At 53.9% G+C, this 22087-nt stretch overlaps 2 protein-coding genes across 5 annotated transcripts; one reads left to right on the top strand and one right to left on the bottom strand.

The window, feature by feature from the left end:
• Positions 1 to 114: 114 nt before the first annotated feature.
• Positions 115 to 2806, bottom strand: CENPB (centromere protein B). The gene has a single exon (XM_058685011.1). It carries the CDS (start codon positions 2762 to 2764, stop codon positions 944 to 946), a length of 1821 nt encoding a protein of 606 aa, XP_058540994.1. The 5' UTR covers positions 2765 to 2806; the 3' UTR covers positions 115 to 943.
• A 7867-nt stretch (positions 2807 to 10673) lies between these two features.
• Positions 10674 to 21011, top strand: CDC25B (cell division cycle 25B). 4 transcript variants are annotated; one of them, XM_058685008.1, is made up of 16 exons: positions 11099 to 11581; positions 12404 to 12513; positions 13180 to 13231; positions 15217 to 15258; positions 15512 to 15548; positions 15805 to 15927; positions 16033 to 16155; positions 16343 to 16477; positions 16858 to 16938; positions 17054 to 17230; positions 17418 to 17513; positions 18089 to 18151; positions 18300 to 18398; positions 18615 to 18748; positions 19466 to 19577; positions 19695 to 21011. In XM_058685008.1, exons 1-16 carry the CDS (start codon positions 11382 to 11384, stop codon positions 19833 to 19835), a joined length of 1725 nt encoding a protein of 574 aa, XP_058540991.1. In that variant the 5' UTR covers positions 11099 to 11381; the 3' UTR covers positions 19836 to 21011. The 4 variants fall into 4 exon arrangements, with proteins under 4 accessions (XP_058540993.1, XP_058540990.1, XP_058540992.1 ...); XM_058685010.1 differs by lacking the exon at positions 11099 to 11581 and adding an exon at positions 10674 to 10771 and having other exon boundaries at positions 15805 to 16155; XM_058685007.1 differs by having other exon boundaries at positions 11087 to 11581; positions 15805 to 16155.
• The last annotated feature ends 1076 nt before the right edge of the window (positions 21012 to 22087 follow it).

Here is a 22087-nt window from a genome sequence, read left to right as displayed (position 1 = left end):
GTGGCCGCCCTCTCAACGCTTGGTTCCATGTCCCACCAGAGCAAGGACCAAAGGGAGCCAGGACAGGACGTGTTCCCAAGACAGACGCAAGCCCAGACCATGAAGGATGCACCCTTGGCTGTTAAAACGTTCACCCCCACAAAAGGGGGGTGGACAGATTTATTGAATTCAGACTGGGAAAGGAGCGGCTGGATGGCTGGACTCTGGGCCCAGCCCCAGGCACCCTGCCCAGGATAGGGCCCTGCCAGAGAGGGAGGAGAGGCATGGGGCCTGCAGCTACCCACAAGGGAAGTGCCCATTATCACTCCCCTGGAGGGCCTCTTGGGAACCTCCAATTTGGAAAGAAAACCAAGGGCCACAGTAACCTGGACTGGGCCAGAGAAAGGGATTGGGAAGATGGGGAAGCAGGCAGAGGCAGGCTCAGGAGCCTGTGGTGAGTTAGACTGTGCTTCTCAAGGCGGCCCAGGGGCAGGGTGGGGGGCTGCCAGCCTTGTGGCGGCCTAGGCTGGACTTTCCTCTGGAGCCCTTCCCAGAATGGCTTTGGGGTCCCCCCCACCAAACACCTGGTGTGGACGGCAGAGGGGAGAGGCACTCTCCGGCCGGGAGCCTCCAGGGCCCAACCCTGGCTGCTACTGTGGCCTAGTCCACTGATGGCACGGTGTGGTAGCACCGGACAGCTCCCCACCCTCCCCACCTGGTCCCCCAAGCCCAGGGGCAAATGGGGAGGAAAGAGGACTCTGAGAAAGAGGCAATAAGCAGGCAGTGAGGCTGACCCCAGCCCTGGGCCCTACCGAGGTGGCTGGGCCTGTCACAGGGCCAGAGGAACATCACTAAAGGATCTGGAGCTCCCCATTCTGGCTCCATCCACAGCGGCTGCCCAGAGAGTCCTCTGCCCTGGGCTGGTGCTGCCACATCTGGGTCGGGCATGGCTAGGCCCAGTGGCTCAGCTCTGATGTCCAAGACCCCGAACTCCTGCCTGCCGGGCATGGTTCTTCCTGGTCACGTGGACCAGATCGTGTTCCAAATGAAGGATGTGGCTCTGCACACGGTCATCAATGGGGAAGGAAGTCAGGTACCTCTTGACCATAGCAAAGTAAGCCATGGCCTCCCCAAAGCTGGGCACAGGCACCTCATCACCATCTTCCTCCTCATCTTCATCATCTTCATCCTCCTCGTCATCCTCATCTTCCTCCTCTTCCTCACTGTCAGACTCAGAGTCCTCTTCACCCTCCAGGAAATGGAGAGTAGGGCACTGGGCCTCCTCCTGGGCACTGTAGCCCCCGAAGCTGCCACCAGCTTCTACTACCCCCTGGGCCCAGTCCTCAGCCTCCAAGCCCTCAGAGGAGCTCTCTTCCTCCTCTTCCTCCTCCTCTTCATCACTGTCATCAACATCACCCTCCTCTTCCACCTCCTCTTCCTCCCCCAACTCCTCTCCTTCCCCCCCTTCCTCCTCCTCACCCTCTTCTTCCTCCTCCTCCTCCTCCCCTTCACCCTCCTCTTCCTCTTCCTCCTCTTCTTCTTCCTCCTCTTCCTCCTCCTCCTCTTCCTCCCCCTCACTCTTGAGGGCAGTGGTGATGGTGGCATTTGGGCCACCCCCAAAGCCAGCCTCACGAAAGCAGGCAGCTATGTCCGAAGGCTCCACTGCCTGCCAGGCGGCAGCCACGAAGTGCAAAGCCTCCATCAAACCTAGCTGCAGGCCTGAACGATCCTGGCCCTCTAGTGCGGCCATGGCCTTGAGTAGCATAGCCTGGCGGTAGTGGCCCTTCACCTGTTGGACCACTCCCCGCTCCAGCGGCTGCACGGTGCCCGGCGGGAAGAAGGCCAGCTGTACATGCCGCAGGCCGGAGGTATCCAGGGACTGGGCAGCCAGGCGGCCGGCCAGTAGCAGGACTCGGCGAGACTCTGCAGCCATGCGAGTGTCCAGGGCCTTCAGGTACTTGGCCAGGGCCTGCGTGGTGACACCACCCTTAGAGTTGGCGGTGTAGTCGCAAGGCAGGCCGGCTTGGCCTGCACGGGGCTTGGCCGACTTGCCGGCCACAAGCGGGGGCAGCTTCTCGCTACCGTCTGCGTTGGCGCACAGCAGGACGCTCAGGCGCTGGGTGGCCCTGCGCGCCCGTCCATCGCTGCCGCACAGCCCCGCAGCCTGGTCGGGCAGGAAGTCGTACCACAGACTGGTCTCAATGGCGCTGAACACGTCCTGGGAGGCGTAGCCCTCGGCCACCGACGGCGGCTGCTCCTCCCGAGCGCGCCAGCCCGTCGAACCCCCGCCGCTGCCCTCCGAGGGCACCGCAGGTGGGCTGGCGGGAGCCGCTGAGGGCCGGGGAGCAGCACTGCGCGACCGGGCGCGGGCCACACCGCTGCAGGACACCACACCGTGGCGCCGGCGGAAGCGGTCCAGCCAACCGTTGGAGGCGGTGAAGTCGTCCATGCCCAGCTCCTCGGCTATACGCAGCGCCTTCTCCTTGAGGATGATGCCCTTGACGGGTAGGCCAGCGGCGCGGATCTGCTGGAACCAGGCGATGAGCAGCCCCTCGAGCTTGTCGTAGGGGGACAGCTTGTTGGTCTTGCGGCAGGTGGAGGCCACACCGTACTTGCGCTCCGACGCCAGGATGGCGCGCTTGTTCTTCAGGATGGTGCTCAGCGTGGACGGCGGGATGTTGAAGCGCCGCGCGATCTCGCCCTTGCGCAAGTCCGGGTTCTCCTCCACCTCCTGGATGATCCGCGACTTCTCCCGGAACGTCAGCTGCCGCCGCTTGGGGCCCATCCCGGCGCGCCCCCCGCCCCGGGGCCCGGCGCCACCGCCGCCGCCCCGGGGCGGGGGGCCCGGGCCCGCGGCGGGGGGCACCTGGCGGCCTCTCCCGCGCGCCCCGCCCGAGACAAAGCGGCTCGCGGGGCGGCGGGCGGGGCGGTGACCCGGCCGGGCCGGGGGCACCTTCGGGGGCGCCGGCGGGCGCGGCGCCGGGCGGCGGGCAGCAGGCGGCGGGCGCGGGCGAGGGCGGGCGGCGCGGGCGCGGAAGGCAGGAAGTGCCGCGGCGCGGGGAGCAGGGAGCGCGGCGAGCGGGGCGGAGCGGGCGGAGCGGGATCTCGCGGGAAGCGCGGGGACGCCCGGCGCCGCCTCCCCGCCCTCCGCGCCCACCCCCCTCCCCGCCGCCCCGGACCGACCGCGGGGGGGCGCTGCGGCCTGCTGGACCCGCCAGCGCTCGGGCGTCCGGAGACCCGCGGGCGAACGCGCGGGCAGGGGCGCGGTGCCCGGCCTCTGCGCCCAGTGGGCACCGATCTGCTGTTTATAAAGAATAACAACTGTGTTTTGTGGTTTTTGTTTTGTGACAGCAAAATCTGCGGAATCTGAAAAATACAGGAAACTAAAAATCATCTTTCACCCCAACACCTGGAGAAATGCGCAGGTAACATTTTGGTACGTTTCCTTCCAGTCTTTTCTCTAGGTTCATGCAGTTTTCTTTTTAAAAATGTATTGCATAAAACTGGCATCAGATGTATACACTGTATAACTGGCATCTCCTGCTGTTTTACCTGGCATCAAGTGATGAGAATTTTGCCACTTGATGAAGTATTGCCAACATGCTTTTTAATAGTTGTATATTGTTCCAATTATGGGTGAACACTAATGTGTGTAGCCTATTGTTACCCATTTAGATTATTTTTACAAGCAGCATTACAATTTTAAATCTATTTGCTAGTAATCCCCAAGTCCATAGATGAACACTGGTAACATCTCCGTGTGTCACCTTCTGGACTTTTCCATGCATACAGGCATAAATGTGTTTTCAGCTACAGACATAATGTCGTTTATATATATAAAAGCATACATACACATGAATCCCTGAAACCTCCTCCTGCACCAAACAAATAAAAATGACATATTCTTAAAACAATGAATGCTTTGGGGCGCCTGGGTGGCGCAGTCGGTTAAGCGTCCGACTTCAGCCAGGTCACGATCTCGCGGTCCGTGAGTTTGAGCCCCGCGTCAGGCTCTGGGCTGATGGCTCGGAGCCTGGAGCCTGTTTCCGATTCTGTGTCTCCCTCTCTCTGCACCTCCCCCGTTCATGCTCTGTCTCTCTCTGTCCCAAAAATAAATAAAAAACGTTGAAAAAAAAATTTTTTAAAAACAATGAATGCTTTGCAGTAGTTTAAAAAAAAATCTCTTAGAGTAGCTTGAGGTGTGTAGTCAAAGAGGAAGGCTGTGACCCAGGGGGATGGGCTAAGGACCTGGGATGATCTGGATGAGGCTACAAACAAGTGGATGTGTGCAAAGAAGAGGACCAAGGACAGTGCCCTGGGCTCTCCAAGGTTAAGGGCTCAAGAAAGGACTAACAAGAAATTCATGAAAAACAGCTGAAGAGGTTGGAGAAACACCAGGCCTGTATGGTGTTCTGGAGGCCAAGGGAAGAAAGTGTAACTCACTGCTGTGTTACCATGTATATTTCTTTGAATGCCATTTGAATGTGAATTTTCTAGTCATGCTTTTTGTCCATGTTTCTCTTGTATTTGTCTTTTTGTGGACTTACAGGAGCTCTTCATATGCTCTGAACACAAAATCTTTGTTAAGAATATTGCAAATATTTTCTTCCAGTCTGCTACTTATCCTTTAACTTAGCCTAGGGAATCTTAAATATGAGAAGTTTATAACCTTTAAGTAAGCAGCTGTGTCAATTTTTTCCTTTATTGTTTCTGGGTTTTGTGTCTTACGTAGGCCTTTTCCACTCCTGAGACATAAAAAATATTCTTCTAATCACAAGGTCTAGAAGAACATGGGAGATTTTTCCCTACAGGGGCCAGATCAGTGCTTGGCCCATAATGGGTATATGGTTCCTGTGCAAAGGTGAGTGTAAGGCTACGTGTCCGAGACTCCTTGCCACACATTTTCAGGAAACCGTGTCTACATTTTGGTGGTTTCATCAATGTACACATATGTCCCTCCTGCCTCTTCACCCATCTTGGCTTATAATCAATGTGTGTTTGGGTGAATGGACAATGGGTGGGCTTTTTTTTTTTTTTTCCTACTTCGCTGAATTTTCCCATAAGCAAGTACAACAGGACCTTTAAAATTAAAAGGAGAGTGGAAAGATTGCTGAGGGGCATGAGGAATAATGATTAGGTAGGTAGAATGGGTATTAGGCCTAGTGGGTAGCTTTGGACAGCCTAGGCCAAGACGAGAGAATGTGGACTGTAGACTTCTCTAAGGTGGGGAATTGGAAAGATGGGGCTTACAGAGGGAGGTGGGGGGATCCCAGGGCTCCAGATGGATCAACGTAGGAATTGCTCAGCTGAGAGGGAGTGGAAATGGGCCCTATGCCCTGCTACAGGCAGCAGGTAGACCAGATACCTGGAAATGGCTGTGCTGTCAACACAAGTGTGTGACTTCTTTTTTGTCCTGGAAGTGGCCATACTGGTATTTTTTTTGTGGGAACCAAGGATGGGCCTGGAAGGTGAAGACAATGTGGGCCTATTGATACAGGTGGATACAGTTACTAGGACAGAGATTGTCTAGATATTTGAGGACATCTCTAGAGTTTCTAGAGCCAAGAGTCCCAAGATAAATACATTTCTCCCCTAATCTTCCATAATTCTACTCACACTTTCATTTTTTTTTTAATTTTGAGAGAGAGTGAGGAAGAGCATGTGAGAGCAGGGGAGGGGCAGAGAGAGAGGGAGAGAGAGAATCCCAAGCAGGCTACACACTGTCAGCACAGAGCCCAACGTGGGGCTTGAACTCATGAAATGAGAGATCATGACCTGAGCCAAAATCAAGAGTCGGACACTTAACTAACTGAACCACCCAGGTGGCCCCATCCTTTCATTTTTTGAAGTTTATTTATTTATTTTGAGAGAGAGAGAGAGAGCAGGGTAGGAGCAGAGAAACAGGGAGAGAGAGAATCCCAAGCAGGCTCTGCACTGACAGCACACTTTGCTGTCAGTGCAGAGCCTGACTCAGGGCTCGAACTCACAAACCGTGAGATCATGGCCTGAGCTGAAATCAAGAGTCAGACACTTAACTGACTGAGCCACCCAGGTGCTTCCCCCATCCTTTCATTTTAACAGCTTTATTGAGATATATTTCACGTATCATACAATTCACTCATTTAGCATATACAATTCATAGATACATGCAACTATCCACCACAGTCAGTTTTAGAACATTTTCATCACCTTAGAAAGAAACCCCTGCCTGGATACTTCATATGAATGGAATCAATAACACATGTCTTTTATGACTGGCTTCTTTCACTTAGAGTCATATTTTCAAGATTTATCCATGATGAACTGTTAGTGCTTTATTCTTTTCTTACAGCTGAATAATATTCGATTGTATGGATACAAGACATTTTTATCCATTTATCATTTGATGGACATTTGGATTATTTCTGTTTTGGCAGTTACGAATAATGCTGCTGTAAGCATTTGTTTGCAAGCTTTTGTGTGAACATGTTTTCATTTTTCTCGGGTATATAGCTGGGAGTGGAGTTGCTGGGTCATATGGTAACTCTTATGTTTAATTGTCTGGGGAACTACCGGATTGAGTACCAGATTCAGGTCTTTGAATTAACTTGAAAATTGTACCTGTTGTTTGGAAAATATTTTAAAATACAGAAGATGTTGAGGGTACAAACATTTAATTCCACTATTCAGAGAATATTCTTGTGGGATACTTTTCTGTGCATATTGTTTTTAGTGGGACCATAGTTGGCATAATATTTTGTAGCCCATATTGTGAACATCTTTTCACGTCAATAATTATTTTCATCAGTGAGTTTCAACTTTCTTTTACGCTAGGAACCCTCTCTTGAAAAGACCATCTTCTGAGAGCCCATTATGTAATCACTCAAATATCAACAATTACTTTTTGGGCCCCTGCTGGATGCCAAGCATCCCTGCCTGCCCCCATGCCCATTCTCTTTAAAAGCTGCAGGTATTACACGGTATAGAGGAGTCACCTCATTAGCTGCTCCCCTGTAAGAACACCCAGCTTGCTCTCTGCATTTCATTGTTACTAACGATGACTCAATGAACAAACATCTGTGTGTACTTTTATCTCTCTTTAAGAGAAATCCGTAGAGGTGGGGTATGGGGTCCAAGGCCAACCTTGGCCGTGGGCCCATACGAGGTGCCTGGAGGTGAGAGAAGAGGCAAATGACTTGGTCCCTGTTCTTCAGCTCAGTCAGCTTGAGGAAGTGACATTCGGGAAAGGGAAAAGGAGATTTCAATAAATAAAGCTCATATCTTGCAATAGTTCCTTTTTAGGAATTCATTCTGTGTGTGCCTGCCGCATCAATGTAAAAATGAATAACCTGAATTTTCAGCATTAGGGAATTGAGTAAATATATGCCTTTATGGTACTCATATGGATCCACCTCCAAGTAAAAGAAAGCAAGGGGTAAAACAGTGTTTCACATACTGTTTGTTAGATCTGTAAAAATATGGACATATGTTTGTACATATATAGACCTACACTGCCCACTGCGGTAGCCACTAATAGCGTGTGATTATTGAACACTGGAAATGTGGTGAGTACAAGCTGAGATGTGCTGTGAGTGTAAGATGCACATTGGACTTTGAGACTTGGTACCAAAAAAAAGTATCTAAAATATCTAATTAGGGGCACCTAATCTCACAGCTCATGCGTGGGTTCAAGCCCCGCATTGGGGTTACCTGCTGGAAGCCAGCTTGGGATTTTCTCTCTCTCCCTCTCTCAATCCTCCTCCACTCATGTGCGCTCTCTCTCTCTCTCAAAATAAATAAATAAACTTTCAAATAAAATATCTAATTAACAATTATTACATTGATAATATGTTTAAATGATAACATTTTGAATATATTAGATTAAATAAAATGTTAAAATTTCAACTGTTTCTTTTATATTTTTTAATGTGGCTACTAGAAGATTTTAAATTATGTATATGGCTCATATTTGTGCCTGCCATTATGTTTCTATTGCCTAGGACTGTCATAGACTATCTCCAGAATATGCAACAAGTTTATGATAGTGACTGCATCTGTTCTGAATGTTTGTGTGGGATGGAAGATTGACTTTTCACTGCTGTTTTGTACCATTTGAATTTTCTCCTTTGTTCAAATTTTTGGTACCATGAACCAATTTTTTTTAAGTTTATTTATTTGTTTTTGAGAGAGAGAGGGAGAGCTCACGAGGAGGGGAGGGGCAAAGGGAGAGAGAATCCGAAGCAGGCTTTGTGCTGTTAGCATATAGCCCTACACGAGGCTTGAACCCACAAATGGTGAGATCATGCCTGAGCCAAAATCAAGAGCCCGACACTCAACTGACTGAGCCACCCAGGCACCCCAGTAACATGTTCCAATTTTAAGAAACCATTTAACATGTCACAAGCCATGATGGAAAAGGCACTAGAAAAATGAATCCCATAAAGATGCCGTGTGGATGGAGTACTATGTGGCAATGAGAAAGAATGAAATATGGCCCTTTGTAGCAACGTGGATGGAACTGGAGAGTGTGATGCTAAGTGAAATAAGCCACACAGAGAAAGACAGATACCATATGGTTTCATTCTTATGTGGATCCTGAGAAACTTAACAGAAACCCATGGGGGAGGGGAAGGAAAAAAAAAAAAAAAGAGGTTAGAGTGGGAGAGAGCCAAAGCATAAGAGACTCTTAAAAACTGAGAACGGGGTGCCTGGGTGGCTCAGTCGGTTGGACGTCCGACTTCGGCTCAGGTCATGATCTCGCGGTCTGTGAGTTGGAGCCCCGCGTCGGGCTCTGTGCTGACAGCTCGGAGCCTGGAGCCTGTTTCGGATTCTGTGTCTCCCTCTCTCTCTGACCTTCCCCCGTTCATGCTCTGTCTCTCTCTGTCTCAAAAATGAATAAATGTTAAAAAAAAATTTAAAAAAACTGAGAACAAACTGAGGGTTGATGGGGGGTGGGAGGGAGGGGAGGGTGGGTGATGGGTATTGAGGAGGGCACCTTTTGGGATGAGCACTGGGTGTTGTATGGAAACCAATTTGACAATAAATTTCATATATTGAAAAAAATTAAAAAATAAATAAATTTAAAAAATAAATTTAAAAAAAATGCCGTGTGGGAACAGGCTTGGAGAAGCAGAAGGATTTTGCAAACGTGATAATTTTTCCTTCTTTTCTGCCAAGGTACTGGGGTCACACCAGACCCCCTTAAGTGAGCCCACAGCTTGATGTGTACAGTTTAGAGGCACGGTGTTCCTTTCATGGGAAGTGGAGCTTTCTGAAGCCCAGAATTGTCATTGTAACCAGGACCTGGCTGGATGTGGGGAGTTGTTTCTCATACAAAATGATTGCAAATATCTATTTTAGCTTATTTTTATTGACTATCTTTTTTTTTTTTAATTGGGCACGTAATCTGTGATCTAACTGGCAAAAGGAGATGTGGGAAGATACACAGAGCTGATGGGAGGAATGCTCTGGAATGACCCCTCTGTGGTCTTGGGCTCTCCTCACTGGCCCAGAGGTGACCTCTGACTGTGAGATTTCAAAGGATTCAAGAGTGTCACACTCCCCCACCTTTTGTTGACCACACACAGATACACCTTCCCCACACCCTGTAGAAGCCTGTAAGCACATTCGTGTGTGTGTGTGTGTGTGTGTGTGTGTGTGTATGTGTGTGTGTGTGTTGGGGGGGGATAACACCAGCTGGGTTGATTTTGAAAACGCAACCCTTCAGTTTTATTTCTGGTCTTTGAAGTGGGAGGCCTCACAGACTGTTCTCCCCCAGTCCCCCATCCTGGGGACAGCCACAGCCTGGACTGTGAGTAGGGGCTAGAGATTGGGAGCTGGACCCTTGATCCAGGGCGGATGAACCTGAAACCTCAGCCCTGTCTAGCACTAAGTATAGCGCCTGACACATCACAGAAGCTGGGCAAAATGTTGGGAAAAGGAAAAGTCATGAACCCCACCCTCCTCCTCACCACTCTCAGGTAGGACTGGGGGTCTTTGCATCCCCTTCGTCCGCAAGTCCCCTAGCCACCCAACCTCCTACCGCCAGGCCCTCCCTTCTGCCACTCCCACCCACTGCACCTTGGCAGGAGGGATGGGACTACGCAAGAGGCGCAAAGCCTCAGCTCCTGCTTTCCCAGCTGTGCTCCACCCCGCCAGAGGCCAACTCCTTGCTGGGGAGATGGGATGGAAAAGCAGCTTACCACCCATTCACTTTTGGGTGCAGCCTTCCGGTCTCATTCCAGGAAAGCAGGATTGATGCAAAGCGATTAGTTCGAAGGTGCTCAGTTTAAACTAGTGATAAATTCAGTTTCCCTCGTCATCAAAGACACAAATTAAACGATGTGATGCCATTGACATCACCTTAGCCAAACCGTCGGTGGGTGTGAGAAACTTCCATTAATTGGGTTCTGAGGTCGTAGACACCTTCTTTGGCCCCAACCGCCAAAACCTATGGCTAGGTCAGGCATTAGAGCCTCCTCTGGGGTTGCTGGAGAAAATTAGACCCCTCGGGGTCACATGTATCATAGCCCCCCACCTCCGGTGTACCTCGTGTGCGAGGGGCGGGGGAAGGGGGGAGGCTCCGTTCGGTGATTTTGCTTTAGGGATGCTCCGCGCTGTTAGTCGCGAGCGCAGGGAGGCTGCAGGAGCGCCTGGGGTGAATTTCTGCTCCACCACTTGCCCGGTGTGACCTTGCACGAGTTAATGAACTTCACGCTTCAACGTCCGGGTCGATAGAGTGGCAAACCCAGACCGCACCTCGTAGCCTTGTCTGGCAAACTCCTGGAGTGGAGCCTTCTCACGGTGCCTACTGGTGAGTGTAGGTGATGCTAAATCTCGGGGTGGGGGGGGGGGTCCCTCTGAGGCCACCCTAGCGGGTGTTGGTTCCTCTGAGACCCTCTCGGCCGGGGGTGTGTAACTCCAAACCACATCCCGAGAAGCAGAATTTGGGAAGCCAAGATCCTAAAGTCCTGGCTGGAGGGGCGAGGGGTGGCGCGTGGGGGCTCAGGAGAAACCCCAGTCCCTCAGCCCCAACCAAAGCCTGGAACTCGGCGGGGCCGGGCTGGCCAGCCTCCGCGCCTTTCACCCCGCGGGCCCCGCCCTCAGCCCCGCCCTCCTCTAACCAGAGCCCCCATTGGTGGCGTCCGGCGGCGCGGCTGCTGTTATTTTTCGAATATATAAGGAGGTGGAGGTGGCAGCTGCTGCTTAGAGGTTTCCCGGAGTGGTGGCTGGTCCCTGCGTCCCTCCACCCCGCCCCACCCTCCCCGCTTCCCTCTCCTCCCTCGCTCCGACCCCGTGGCTCTTCCTCCCTCCCTCCCCCCGCCCCTCCACCCCGGGCCCGCTCCCCACCTCGCCCCGGCCAGCTGTGCCCGGCGTCGCCCTGCGCCCGGCCCTCCGGCCAGCCTTCCGCGGGCCACGCCGCGATGGAGCTGCCCCAGCCCGAGCCCGCGCCGGGCGTGGCTCTCAGTCCGGCCGGCGTGCGCGGTGGCGCCGAGCGTCCCAGCCACCTCCGGGGCCTCCGGCTGGGAGCTCATGGCCTCGTGGGGTCCCCGGAGCGCGCGGCCGCTTCCTCGCCGGTCACCACCCTCACCCAGACCATGCACAACCTCGCCGGGCTGGGCAGGTAGGGCGCCCCACCGACGCGGGGTGTGGGGTGAGAGGCCCGCACTAGGGTGTTGGTCCCCGGCGTGGGAGTCGAATCGAGAGGCTGAGTGGGGAGGTGTCCTGGGTAAGAGTCTGCTTCAGGGACCCGGGACTAGGGCAATGAGGCCAGGTCTGTGCTGCTCGCACCCTCCAGGTGACTTGCTCTTGGCAGCACAAGCCTCTGGAGACCACTGTCCCACTTCCCGGCTCCTCCTCCCCTCCCCCGCTGCCTCCCTAATCTCTGCCCTAATCACCACTATTTTGCCCCAGGCAGGGGATTCTGAGCTTGGAGTGGGAACTTGAGGGTGGCAGAACAGACTGGTTCTCCTATGTCCATGCCCCTGCTCCCTCCACCCCTAGTCCTTTCCCAGGGTTAAGGGGTTAAACACTGGTCCTGCTTCCTGAACAGGCCTGCAGTGTCCAGGCTGGGTTGCCCTCAGCAGCAATAGAGACTAAAGTATTGGTCCTAGTTCCAGAAAGGCTTGTGGATGGGTAGGGGTCTGAAGAGTTCCGATGAAGGCCCTCCAGGGCTCCTTTCCTGCCCTGCCATCCCCCAGAGTGGCCTCCAGCCCAGCTTCTTGCTCTTGCTCTTGCTCTGGGCTCACCTCTTTCTTAGTCAACAAAGAAAAGACACTTAGGGCTTCTGCAGAAGGCCCAGAGAAGAGGGTAAGCCCTCAGTGCCATCGCCTCTCTGGGGCAGTGGTGGGCCCTTCAGAGGTGTGGCCAGTGGGAACATGGGCCAGCCAGCTCTTGAGCCCCATGTTTATATTTCTCCTTCCCTGGGTCCCTGTTGCCTTCCCAGTGAGACCCCAAAGAGTCAGGTAGGTGGCCTGCTCACACGCCTATCCCTGTCCCGGAGACGAGCATCTGAATCTTCCCTGTCATCTGAGTCCTCTGAATCTTCTGATGCAGGTGAGTCTCAAGGGACCCCCGGGGACTTGGGGGGCTGCCTGAGTCTCCCCACTTCCCTGCCAATCACACTAACATTTTCCCCACAACCGGGAGCCTCCACCTGCCCACTTCTGGTGGGGCTTACCACACCCAGCCCAGACTGGCTGAGCGGGCTGTAGGGCGGGGCCCACTTGGGGAGAGGAGATCTTACCTATTTAAAACCAGGCGCCAAAGTCCCTGAACCACAGCCCCACCTGGGAGGCATTAGGGCTGAAACTTGGTCATTTTATAACATTCGTTTGCCTTCAGCTATAACCTTTTCTTTAAAAAGCTGTTATCTCTTCTAGAACAAATTACTTTAAACCAGTTTAAGAAAAATGCTTAGCAAAATTTTGGTTTAAAAACCCATACAGAGGAGGGGCACCTAGTGGCTCAGCTGGTTAAGCTTCAGACTCTTGATTTCAGCTCACGTCATGATCTCAAAGTTCTCCATGCTGGCAGCACACAGCCTGCTTGGGATTCTGTCTCTCTCCCTCTCTCTGCCCTGTTTCATTTTTTTTTTTTTTTTAATGTGTCAAGATCTAAAATAGAAACAGGTTTTTCCTTTCTTGAATAGGGTTGGGACATGGTGGGGGAAAGTGCAGAAGATGGGCACTACTTTCAAACCAAGGTGCTCTGTCCCCTCAGGTCTTTGCATGGATTCTCCCAGCCCCATGGACCCCCAGATGGCAGAGCAGACGTAAGTACAGAAAAGGGATCTCCACTGGGGCACCTGAGTGGCTCAGTGGGTTGAGCATCCGACTCTTGATTTTGGCTCAGGTCATGATCCCAGGGTTGTGGGATTGAGCCCTTTGTCAGGCTCCATGCTGAGCTTGGAGCCTGCTTAAGATATTCTCTCTCTCTCTCTCTCTCTCTCTCTCTCTCAAAAAAAAAAAAAAAAAAAAAAAAAAAGTGAAAGGATCCTCACTACCAAGGGGTTGGTACCTGCCTTTGGGAATCCCAGTTTCAGCATAAACCCACTGGGGAAGCCTGGGAGAATGCCCAGACCCCTCCTATCCCCATATACCTGGTACTAATTGACCTTCCCAAGTCCTGAGACTTTACTTCCTGTCTCAGAAAAGGGTCTGCTCCTATAGGAGCAGCCAACTGTGGTCTCAGGACCAGGTAGTGGGGATAGTGGCTTCTGGAGCAGTGGATACTTCAGCCAGCCCTTGGCTTGTGGGAATACAGGCCTGGTGTGTGTCCTGTTTTTCTTTTGCCTATACAGATGTTTATTTGTTTTTTTTCTGTGAGATATAACAATTTTAAAATATGGTCCAATTGATTCAAAACTTTGAATTTGCTATAGACCAAACAAAACAGTTGGGGCAGGTTGGTCCAGCCCTTGGCCATCCTATCAGCAACCTCTGGACCAGGCACTTTATGAGAGAGAGCGTGGAGAGAGAGTTCTGCTGAGGACAGATCCCTTCCCCTTGGTTGTGGGGCATGAGTAGTATCTTCCAGACCACAGCTGTTCCCATCCAGCTGTTAGAGCCCCAGCAGGGAGAGCAGCTGCCAGACCTTAGTGGGGACAGCTGGGCATCCCCAGACTGGGCTGAGGGACTATGGCTTTGGGGTCAGAGCAGTGCCTATCTTTCCTCCCACTGCCTTTGATCAGACTGGGCTGGGCTACAGGGTTTGTTCACAAACAGGAAGCAGGGAGAGAAATGGGTGGGGGTGGGGGGACTGCAGGTCGGTTTTTGGTGGCAACACAGAGCTGTGCCTGCTTTACTCCCGAGGCCCAGGTGCAGATTGTAAATGAAGCCAATCCAACGTGGTCATTCCTGATGCCAGGTTGTCTGGGCACAACCACTCCCCACCCCTAGGAGTCATCCCCCTGACGCTAGCCCTCAGTGGGCCCCCCCACCTCTGCACCTGCTGTGTCGGTTACAGTTTCTCAGAAAGAAGCATGTGTGTGTGTGTGTGCCTGCGTTCGCATAGACGCACAAAAGCCTTGCGTGGCAGGTGGTCTCTGGTAACATAGCTAGGGGGTGGGGCCTATCTACAGAAGCTTGTGCCCCAGCCTCAAAAGGAACATCTGTTGGAATTCTTTGCCTGCTGGCCTCTTCTAAGGCAGGAGAAGGGGGTGGGACAGAGGCTGGGTCCTGGAAAATTCCATAGGAGGGAGGAGAGGATGTGACCCTGAACATTTGTCACCAGGGGGTCTGGCATGGCACACTGTGGCTGATCCAGGGGCACACTAAACTAGGCCCCTGTCCTGGGGGGGAGCCAGGAGCGCCCCACACAAGGGGAGGGAAGGCATCCAGGCCCTGGAGATACCCACATTGTTGGCCACAGTCTGTCATCGTGGGATGGATGGATGCCTTTCCTGGCCACCATATGGCCCCGCTGAGGTGATTTGCATACAGGTGGAAGGCCTGTGGGCAGGCTGGCGAGACCGAGACCGTTGCCTTGGTAGCGCCTCAGCAACCCTGTGACCTGCCCCAGCTGTCTCTATTGCTGCCATTCTCTGGGCCCTCTTCCATTCAGGGCAGTCTTCAAAATCCCAGGCTGCTTCTCCTCTCCCCGCTCCCCAGTACCTGGACCCCCTCCCTGCATTCTTCCCTCCACTGTCTACTGGCCTGAGTCCTGGCCTCTGGGCCTTGTGGACTGGGGGCCTGATGCTGGGGGTGGGCAATGTGCTATGGGAGGAGGTGGGCTGCACAGGACGTTTCTCTCTCTTAGGTTTGAACAGGCCATCCAAGCAGCCAGCCGGGTCATCCGAAAGTAAGTGCTACAGCCTTCCTCAGGCCAGCTCTGGTAGTCTTGGTAGTCTACCTACCACAGGCTCTGTCCATGCTCCCCTCCCCTCCACCCCCCCCATCCCCCCCCCACGTTGGGTGGAGTAGGCATGGGGAGGGTGCTGTCCCATTCCCTCCCACAGGGATGCATAGGGCTCTGCGGTGGAGGGGCATCCTGCCTGCTCTCCTGCACAGCCCTCTACTCTCTAGCCCTGACATATCCCCGTTTCCTTCTGCAGCGAGCAGTTTGCCATTCGACGCTTCCAGTCCTTACCGGTGAGTGCCCTCTGAGGCCTGACCTTAGAGGCCCAGGCATTGCCCAGGCTTGAGGAAGGGCAGGAGGGATCCAGGGTCGCCTCCCAGAGGGTGGACTTGAAGTGGTCTGGCGTCCCTGGTCTGGCTGTGGGAGATGGGGTTTTGGAGGTGGATGGGCAAGCTGGGGGATTCGAAGGAGGGATGGGAGAAGGTAGGGCCAGGGCTGATGCCAGAGGAATGCAGCCTTCAGTACCTGCTGCCCTACCTGGCTCTCTAGGTGAGGCTTCTGGGCCACAGCCCTGTGCTACGGAACATCACCAACTCCCAAGCACCTGGCAGCTGGAGGAAGAGCGAGGCGTGTGGCCGAGCTGCCCGCAGCTCTGGGGAGGACAAAGAGAATGTGCGCGTCCTGAAGGCTGGAGTGGGAGCACTTCAGGGAGAGAAGGGGGTGTGCTGGGGTGGTTCTCTGGCGTTTGATGACACCCCCCCCCCATCTTGCCCACAGGATGGATTTGTTTTCAAGATGCCATGGAAACCCCCACATCCCAGCCATGCCCATGCTTTGGAAGAGTGGGCTGACCGAAGAGAAGCCTTTGCCCAGAGACCAAGCTCAGCCCCTGATCTGATGGTATGTCAGGAGAGCCAGACCATGCAGGGTGGGCTTGCATGTAGGGTTGGCACCCCTGAAGGCAGCCTGGGGGAAGGTGGAGGGTGATCCTGAACCCTGAGGCAGTGGGAACCTTTTCTCAGAAGGATGGGTTTGGGGGCTGCCCGGGGTCCCTACCCTGAGCAGCTTGTGTCTGTCCCCTGCACAGTGTCTCACCCCTGAGCGGAAGATGGAAATAGAGGAGTGGAGTCCCCCGGCCCGATCCCGCTTCCCCCTGACTGCCACCCAGGGGTCCTCTGAGGAAGATGATGGATTTGTGGACATCCTGGAGAGTGACTTAAAGGTAACCAGTCTTTCCCCAAGATCTCCCCGAAGAGGAAAGCACTGACCTCCTGCAGGGAGACTACACCATCATTCCAATGACAGAAGAGGAATTGGAGCTAATGGAGTCACAGCCTGACCTCTGGCCTACCAGAGACTAGCAGGCGACTGGCACTGGTGATGCACTGAGGGAGGGCCCTGCAGGGCAGAGGGAAGCCTGGCACTCCACCATGGCCACGCTTCTCACGATTCTGTGCAAACAAGTGGGGCCCTGCAATTTCCTGGTTCTAAGGGACCACCCTGTGTGGACATGGCCAAGGAGGGCTATGCTGAAGGACTTAGGGCCTACGCGGTTTGGCCTTTGCCTGCATGTTAACCATATCCTTGCTGATTTGGCCTCAGGATGACAATGTGGTCCCCCCAGGCATGGAGAGCCTCATTAGCGCCCCACTGGTCAAGACCTCAGAAAAGGAGGAAGAGCAGGTGGGTTTCTGGGGGGGCCGCTCAGAACTTGGAGGGGTGGAGCCCTACCCTCCGGGTGGGGTTAGTAGGGGGCAGGGGCTGGGCACTCTGACCCCCTACCTGCCACCCCTCCCAGGACCTCATCATATACAGCAAGTGCCAGCGGCTCTTCCGTTCTCCGTCCATGCCCTGCAGCGTGATCCGACCCATCCTCAAGAGGCTGGAGCGGCCCCACGACAGGGACCTGCCCATACAGAACAAGCGGAGGAAGAGTGTCACGCCTCCAGAGGAGCAACGGGAGGCCGAGGAACCTGTGGGTACCCCCTAGGGTGGGGCTAGGCAGCCACTGTCCAAGTCCTTCTTGGCTGGGTTTGTGGCCGCAAGCCCTTCTTGGCTGGGTTTGTGGCAGAGGGAGGGGGCAGGGAAAGAGGTACCAGCTGAATGGGGGCACTGAGGGGCAGCCTCCCCACCCCTGATCCTGGCCACCATCCACCCCACAGAAAGCCCGTGTCCTCCGCTCAAAGTCCTTGTGTCATGATGAGATTGAGACTATCCTGGACAGTGACCACCGAGAACTGATTGGGGATTACTCCAAGGTACCAGCACTGGGGACCCTCCGCAGACTTGACCCCTTACTGTATGGCCCCCCCAAGCTCAGCAGGTGTTTTGGCACCTTCCTCTCCCCTCCCAGCACACTTCCGCCCACTCCCTGCTTTGTCATTTGCAGCTTATCCTTTATTCTTACCTAGACTCCTCTCTCTGGCTCTCTTTGGTCTCCTGACTCTACCTCAAATCTGTCTGGGGTATCAGTTGTGTTCCAACCTTGGAAAACATTTCCAAACTAACATCTAGCTTGGAGCCTCCTCTGGCCTCATCCGGGCGCTTTGCAGAGTGTGGGGGCAGCAGGCAGGGAGTTCATCTCTTCTGCTCTCTTCTTCACTTTCCCCTTGGAAAGGGGTTGCTCCCTGGATGTCAGAACTCAAGAGGCACCTCTTGGTTGCTATCGGAACCAGAGCTAAATTTGAAGGTCAGAGCAGGTGTGGCCTTCTGTGCTTAGAAAAGAAACTCCATACTTACCTGACTCCTGGTCTTGCCAGTTTCACCTTTTTTTCTCCTCTCTCTCTCTTTGTCCCATCTCCCTTTCTCAAACTCTCTCTCCTCTTCCCTTCAGGCCTTCCTTCTGCAGACTGTGGATGGGAAGCACCAAGATCTCAAGTACATCTCACCAGAAACGGTATGTGGGGATGAGCCATTCTCCAGGCACACTTGGGACGTTTGCCTGTTAACCTTTTTTGGCTGGAAAAGGCCAGGGCAGCGGTAGGGTTGGGGTCAGCTCCCACCTGTCAGCCTGACCTGCTGGGACCCACCTCTGTGACCCACAGATGGCAGCCCTGTTGGCAGGCAAGTTCAGCAACATTGTGGAGAGGTTTGTGATTGTGGACTGCAGGTACCCCTACGAGTATGAAGGCGGGCACATTAAGGTGAGGCGGGCTGATGAGGACAGGCCCTGAAGACCCACCAGGTCTGTCCTTCCTCTGCGGGGAGAGTGACTCAGTGGGGGGTGGCTGCACCCTATCTTAGGGAAGGATTCTGCCCAGTAAGAGGTGGGGTCACCTGTCTGAAAGTTGGGAACCGCACAGGGAGGGACCTGCCACCCAGGCCCAGGGCTACTGCCTGACCTCCAGCTCCTCTGGCAGACTGCCGTGAACTTGCCCCTGGAACGGGATGCTGAGACCTTCCTGCTACAGAGCCCCATCACACCCTGTAATCTGGACAAGAGAATCATCCTCATTTTCCACTGTGAATTCTCATCTGAACGCGGTCCCCGCATGTGAGTCAGCCAGCTGGTGTCTGCTCCCGACCTCTACCCAGGCTCTGGGATGCTGGAGCCATCTGATGCACAGGAGGCCTGAGCCCAGCCCCAGCCCCTCCTAGACCTGGGCCTCTGGTCTCCTGGCAGTGTGTAGCAGACCTCAGCCTCCCTTCCTGTGCATGGCACCTTCCTCCTACTTCCCTCTCCCCATCCTTCCCATCTGGCCTCGTCCACCCACCATCCATTGCTACCCTCCCCCCCCACCCCCCCACCAAGATCTGGTTCTAAGTCTCCAAAAGTGTCCTTAACCTTCAAGGGCCCTGTTCCAAGCCTCGGTGATGTTGACCCTTCCAGGGTTTGACGGATCTTTCTTCTCCCCACCTCTCATCCTCACCAAGTCTTGTCCAGACCTCCTGAACAGATCTCTACAATTTTGTCTACTTCTCTCCTTCCTGTTTCCCCTTTCTTGGTCCAGGTCAGATATCTCTAACAAAGATTGTGAACTATCTTCTAGAAACAACTCCCTTGATTTACCTCCTTTCTTCCATCTCCCCAACCTTTTCTGGACCCAGTAGCCAGATGATCTAAGAGTGTTCTTGTGGCTGACATTCCTTTACTCAAGCCTTCTGTGGCTCCCCATGGCCCACAAAGGGGTGGGTGCAAAGAAGAATAGGTCCCCTGAGGTATATCCCGATGCACGCCCAGCTCTGACCCCTACACCCCTGCTGGTCTCAGGTGCCGTTTCATCAGGGAGCGTGACAGAGCCGCCAACGACTATCCCAGCCTCTACTATCCTGAGATGTATATCCTCAAGGGCGGCTATAAGGAGTTCTTCCCACAGCACCCGGTACCATGGGTGTGGGAGGGTTGGACTGTAGGGAATGGGTTCTGCCCAAGGAGAAGGGAGGTCTCCTCCCAGAGTTAACCATTCCCTGTATTGATTGACTCTCCCATCCTGCCCTAGACCTTCTGTGAGCCCCAGGACTACCGGCCCATGAACCATGAGGCCTTTAAGGACGAGCTGAAGACCTTCCGTCTCAAGACACGCAGCTGGGCTGGGGAGAGGAGCCGGCGGGAGCTCTGTAGCCGCCTGCAGGACCAGTGAAGGCCAGCGCCAGCCCTGCCTACCTTCTCTTCTTCGTGGCCTGGGTGCCAGCCACCTAGGGCCCTGCAGGGCTGAGGGTCTGCTGCAGGCCCCAGGTGCCATCCAGGGGAAGGGCAGTGAGGGTGTCCTGTCTGTCTGCCCCCAGCCCTGGTCCCCATGTCTCCATTCAATCATACTTCAGACCCTTGTCCCACCCCCACCCCAGCCCAGCCCCTGGAGGAGCCCAGCCTGTTGATTTGGTGAAATTGGATTATGTCGAGCTCTAAGGAAGTATTTTGTGTCCAGCAGGGACCTTTTTGCTTTTTTTCCTTCCTTGTTTGAGTTAACCCTTTGTCTTCCCATGTCCAGAAAAGACCCCCCTTTTCTCTAGGGGCTTTGTTTGTATGTGGCCGGAGGAAATCCACAGCCCCCCAGGATGGGCCAAGGCAGAATTCCTCCCTGTGAGGGGAGCTGGCACTGTGGCCGGGCCCTCTCTAGCACTCCTGGGTGTGTCTGCCATGTTTTCTTTCTCTTTCCCTTTCCTGTCCCTCCACATGAACACCTCCAGCACAAACATAACCTCTTACTCTTTCCTGTTTCAGTGTTACCCGCACGCTTGATTCATTTGTCTGATTTGTTGCCCATCTCAGGATATTCACAGGCTGAGGATTAGGCTCCCCTCTCCAGCTGGGGTTAGAGACTCTGAACATTAATTAGCCACTTGACCCTAGCTCCTCAGGGGCCCTTGGGCCAGGGCTAAGGCCTGCATCCTGAGCCCCTGGAAGCCCAGACCTCACTGCTGTGAACCCCGGGGCCTGACTGGTCAGAATTTGCTGCTGTCTTGTTGTGGATGGACAGATGGACGAATGGACAGATGATGGATGGATGGATGGATGGATGGATGGATGGATGGATGGATAGCCATGGATGCCCAATGCCTTGCACACACAAACTGCTGAGTTGAAGCATTTCAGTGAGCATGACAGCCTGCGGCAAGAATATGTGTCTGTCTGTGTGGACAAAGTCTTTACACTTTAAGGTTTGGAAATATTCAAGATGAAATGTCATAGAAGCAGCGAAGCCAAGGACAGAGCCACTTCCGGATTCCGAATCTCAGGATGTGTGGGGGGCTGTGCTTGAAGGCCCAGATGAGTCATCTGTTTGGGCCTTGGTTCAATAAAGCACTGAGCAAGCTGAGTAACCAGCATTGTGTCCTATGGGCCCTTGACAAGACCATGGCAAACGCTGGGGGGGGTGGGGTGGGGTAGGATAGCCACAGGTCAGTGGATGGGGGCTGGAAGACTCCTGCAGAGGTGGCCTCATGTTCTCTTCCCAAGGCAGCCTTGCCTCTCCTTCGTGTGTCTACTCAAACACCTCTAAGCTCACCCTTTCTAAACTGCACCAAGTAACCAAAGTGACCCTGTCACTGCTCAAGAATTGTCAGGGGCTCCCCACTGCCCTCAGGATAAACTTATCCCTGCATGGCCCTTTAGGACCTGGGCCCTCCCCAGCCCCATTCCTCACCTCTTTTGACTCAAATCCCCATGCCTTGCTCTTCACATTTCCTTCCTTTGCACCTGCTGCATCATCAGGAATGTTCTCTCCCTGTTATTCCTCCTTTGAGACTCAATTTCAGATGTCACCTCCTCCCAGAAGCCTTCCTGCCCTGTCAGAAAACTGACTTTCCTCTCAGCGGCCCCAGCACGCCGCAGAGGTTCCACCACGTAGGGGGATGCCAAGTTCAAGATCAAGAGAGTGGAAAAGGGCCAATCTGGGAGAACGGGTCCCAGGACCAAACCTGGTGTCTCAGGAAATTCCCTCAGAACACCACTGCAGGTGACCCTTGCCCCCAAATGCAAGTCTGTGATTGCCGGGCCTCCTCTGCACACATGTACAGATAAGGTACTACCTGATACAGAGTGTGTACAACATGTGGGGCATCATTACCACTTTCTGTCAAAGTTCATCTACCTTCTGAAGTAGGTGTTGCTAACGATTATTCACTCCATTTTGTAGATGGGAAAATGGAGGCTATTTCCTGCCAGAGAAATAAAGGACTCCAGATTCCCAGGCTGAGTCTAAACAATGCTTGCCTTGTCTCCGGCTTTTCCTCCAAGATTCTTACGCCCAAAGGCTTGGTCTTCCTTCTTGGTCCAGGTCCCATGCAAGGGCACAATGCATGGGGGGTGTTGGGGTGTGACTTTGATGGTCTGGGGGCCTGGGCCTTTGCTCAGGGAGGGAGGGGCTCTGAAAGCTCCAAAAGCCCTATCTGC

This window comes from Neofelis nebulosa, chromosome 9 (genome assembly GCF_028018385.1).
Source record: "Neofelis nebulosa isolate mNeoNeb1 chromosome 9, mNeoNeb1.pri, whole genome shotgun sequence".
Lineage (NCBI taxonomy): Eukaryota > Metazoa > Chordata > Mammalia > Carnivora > Felidae > Neofelis > Neofelis nebulosa.
This window is presented reverse-complemented; position numbering and strand designations above follow the sequence as displayed.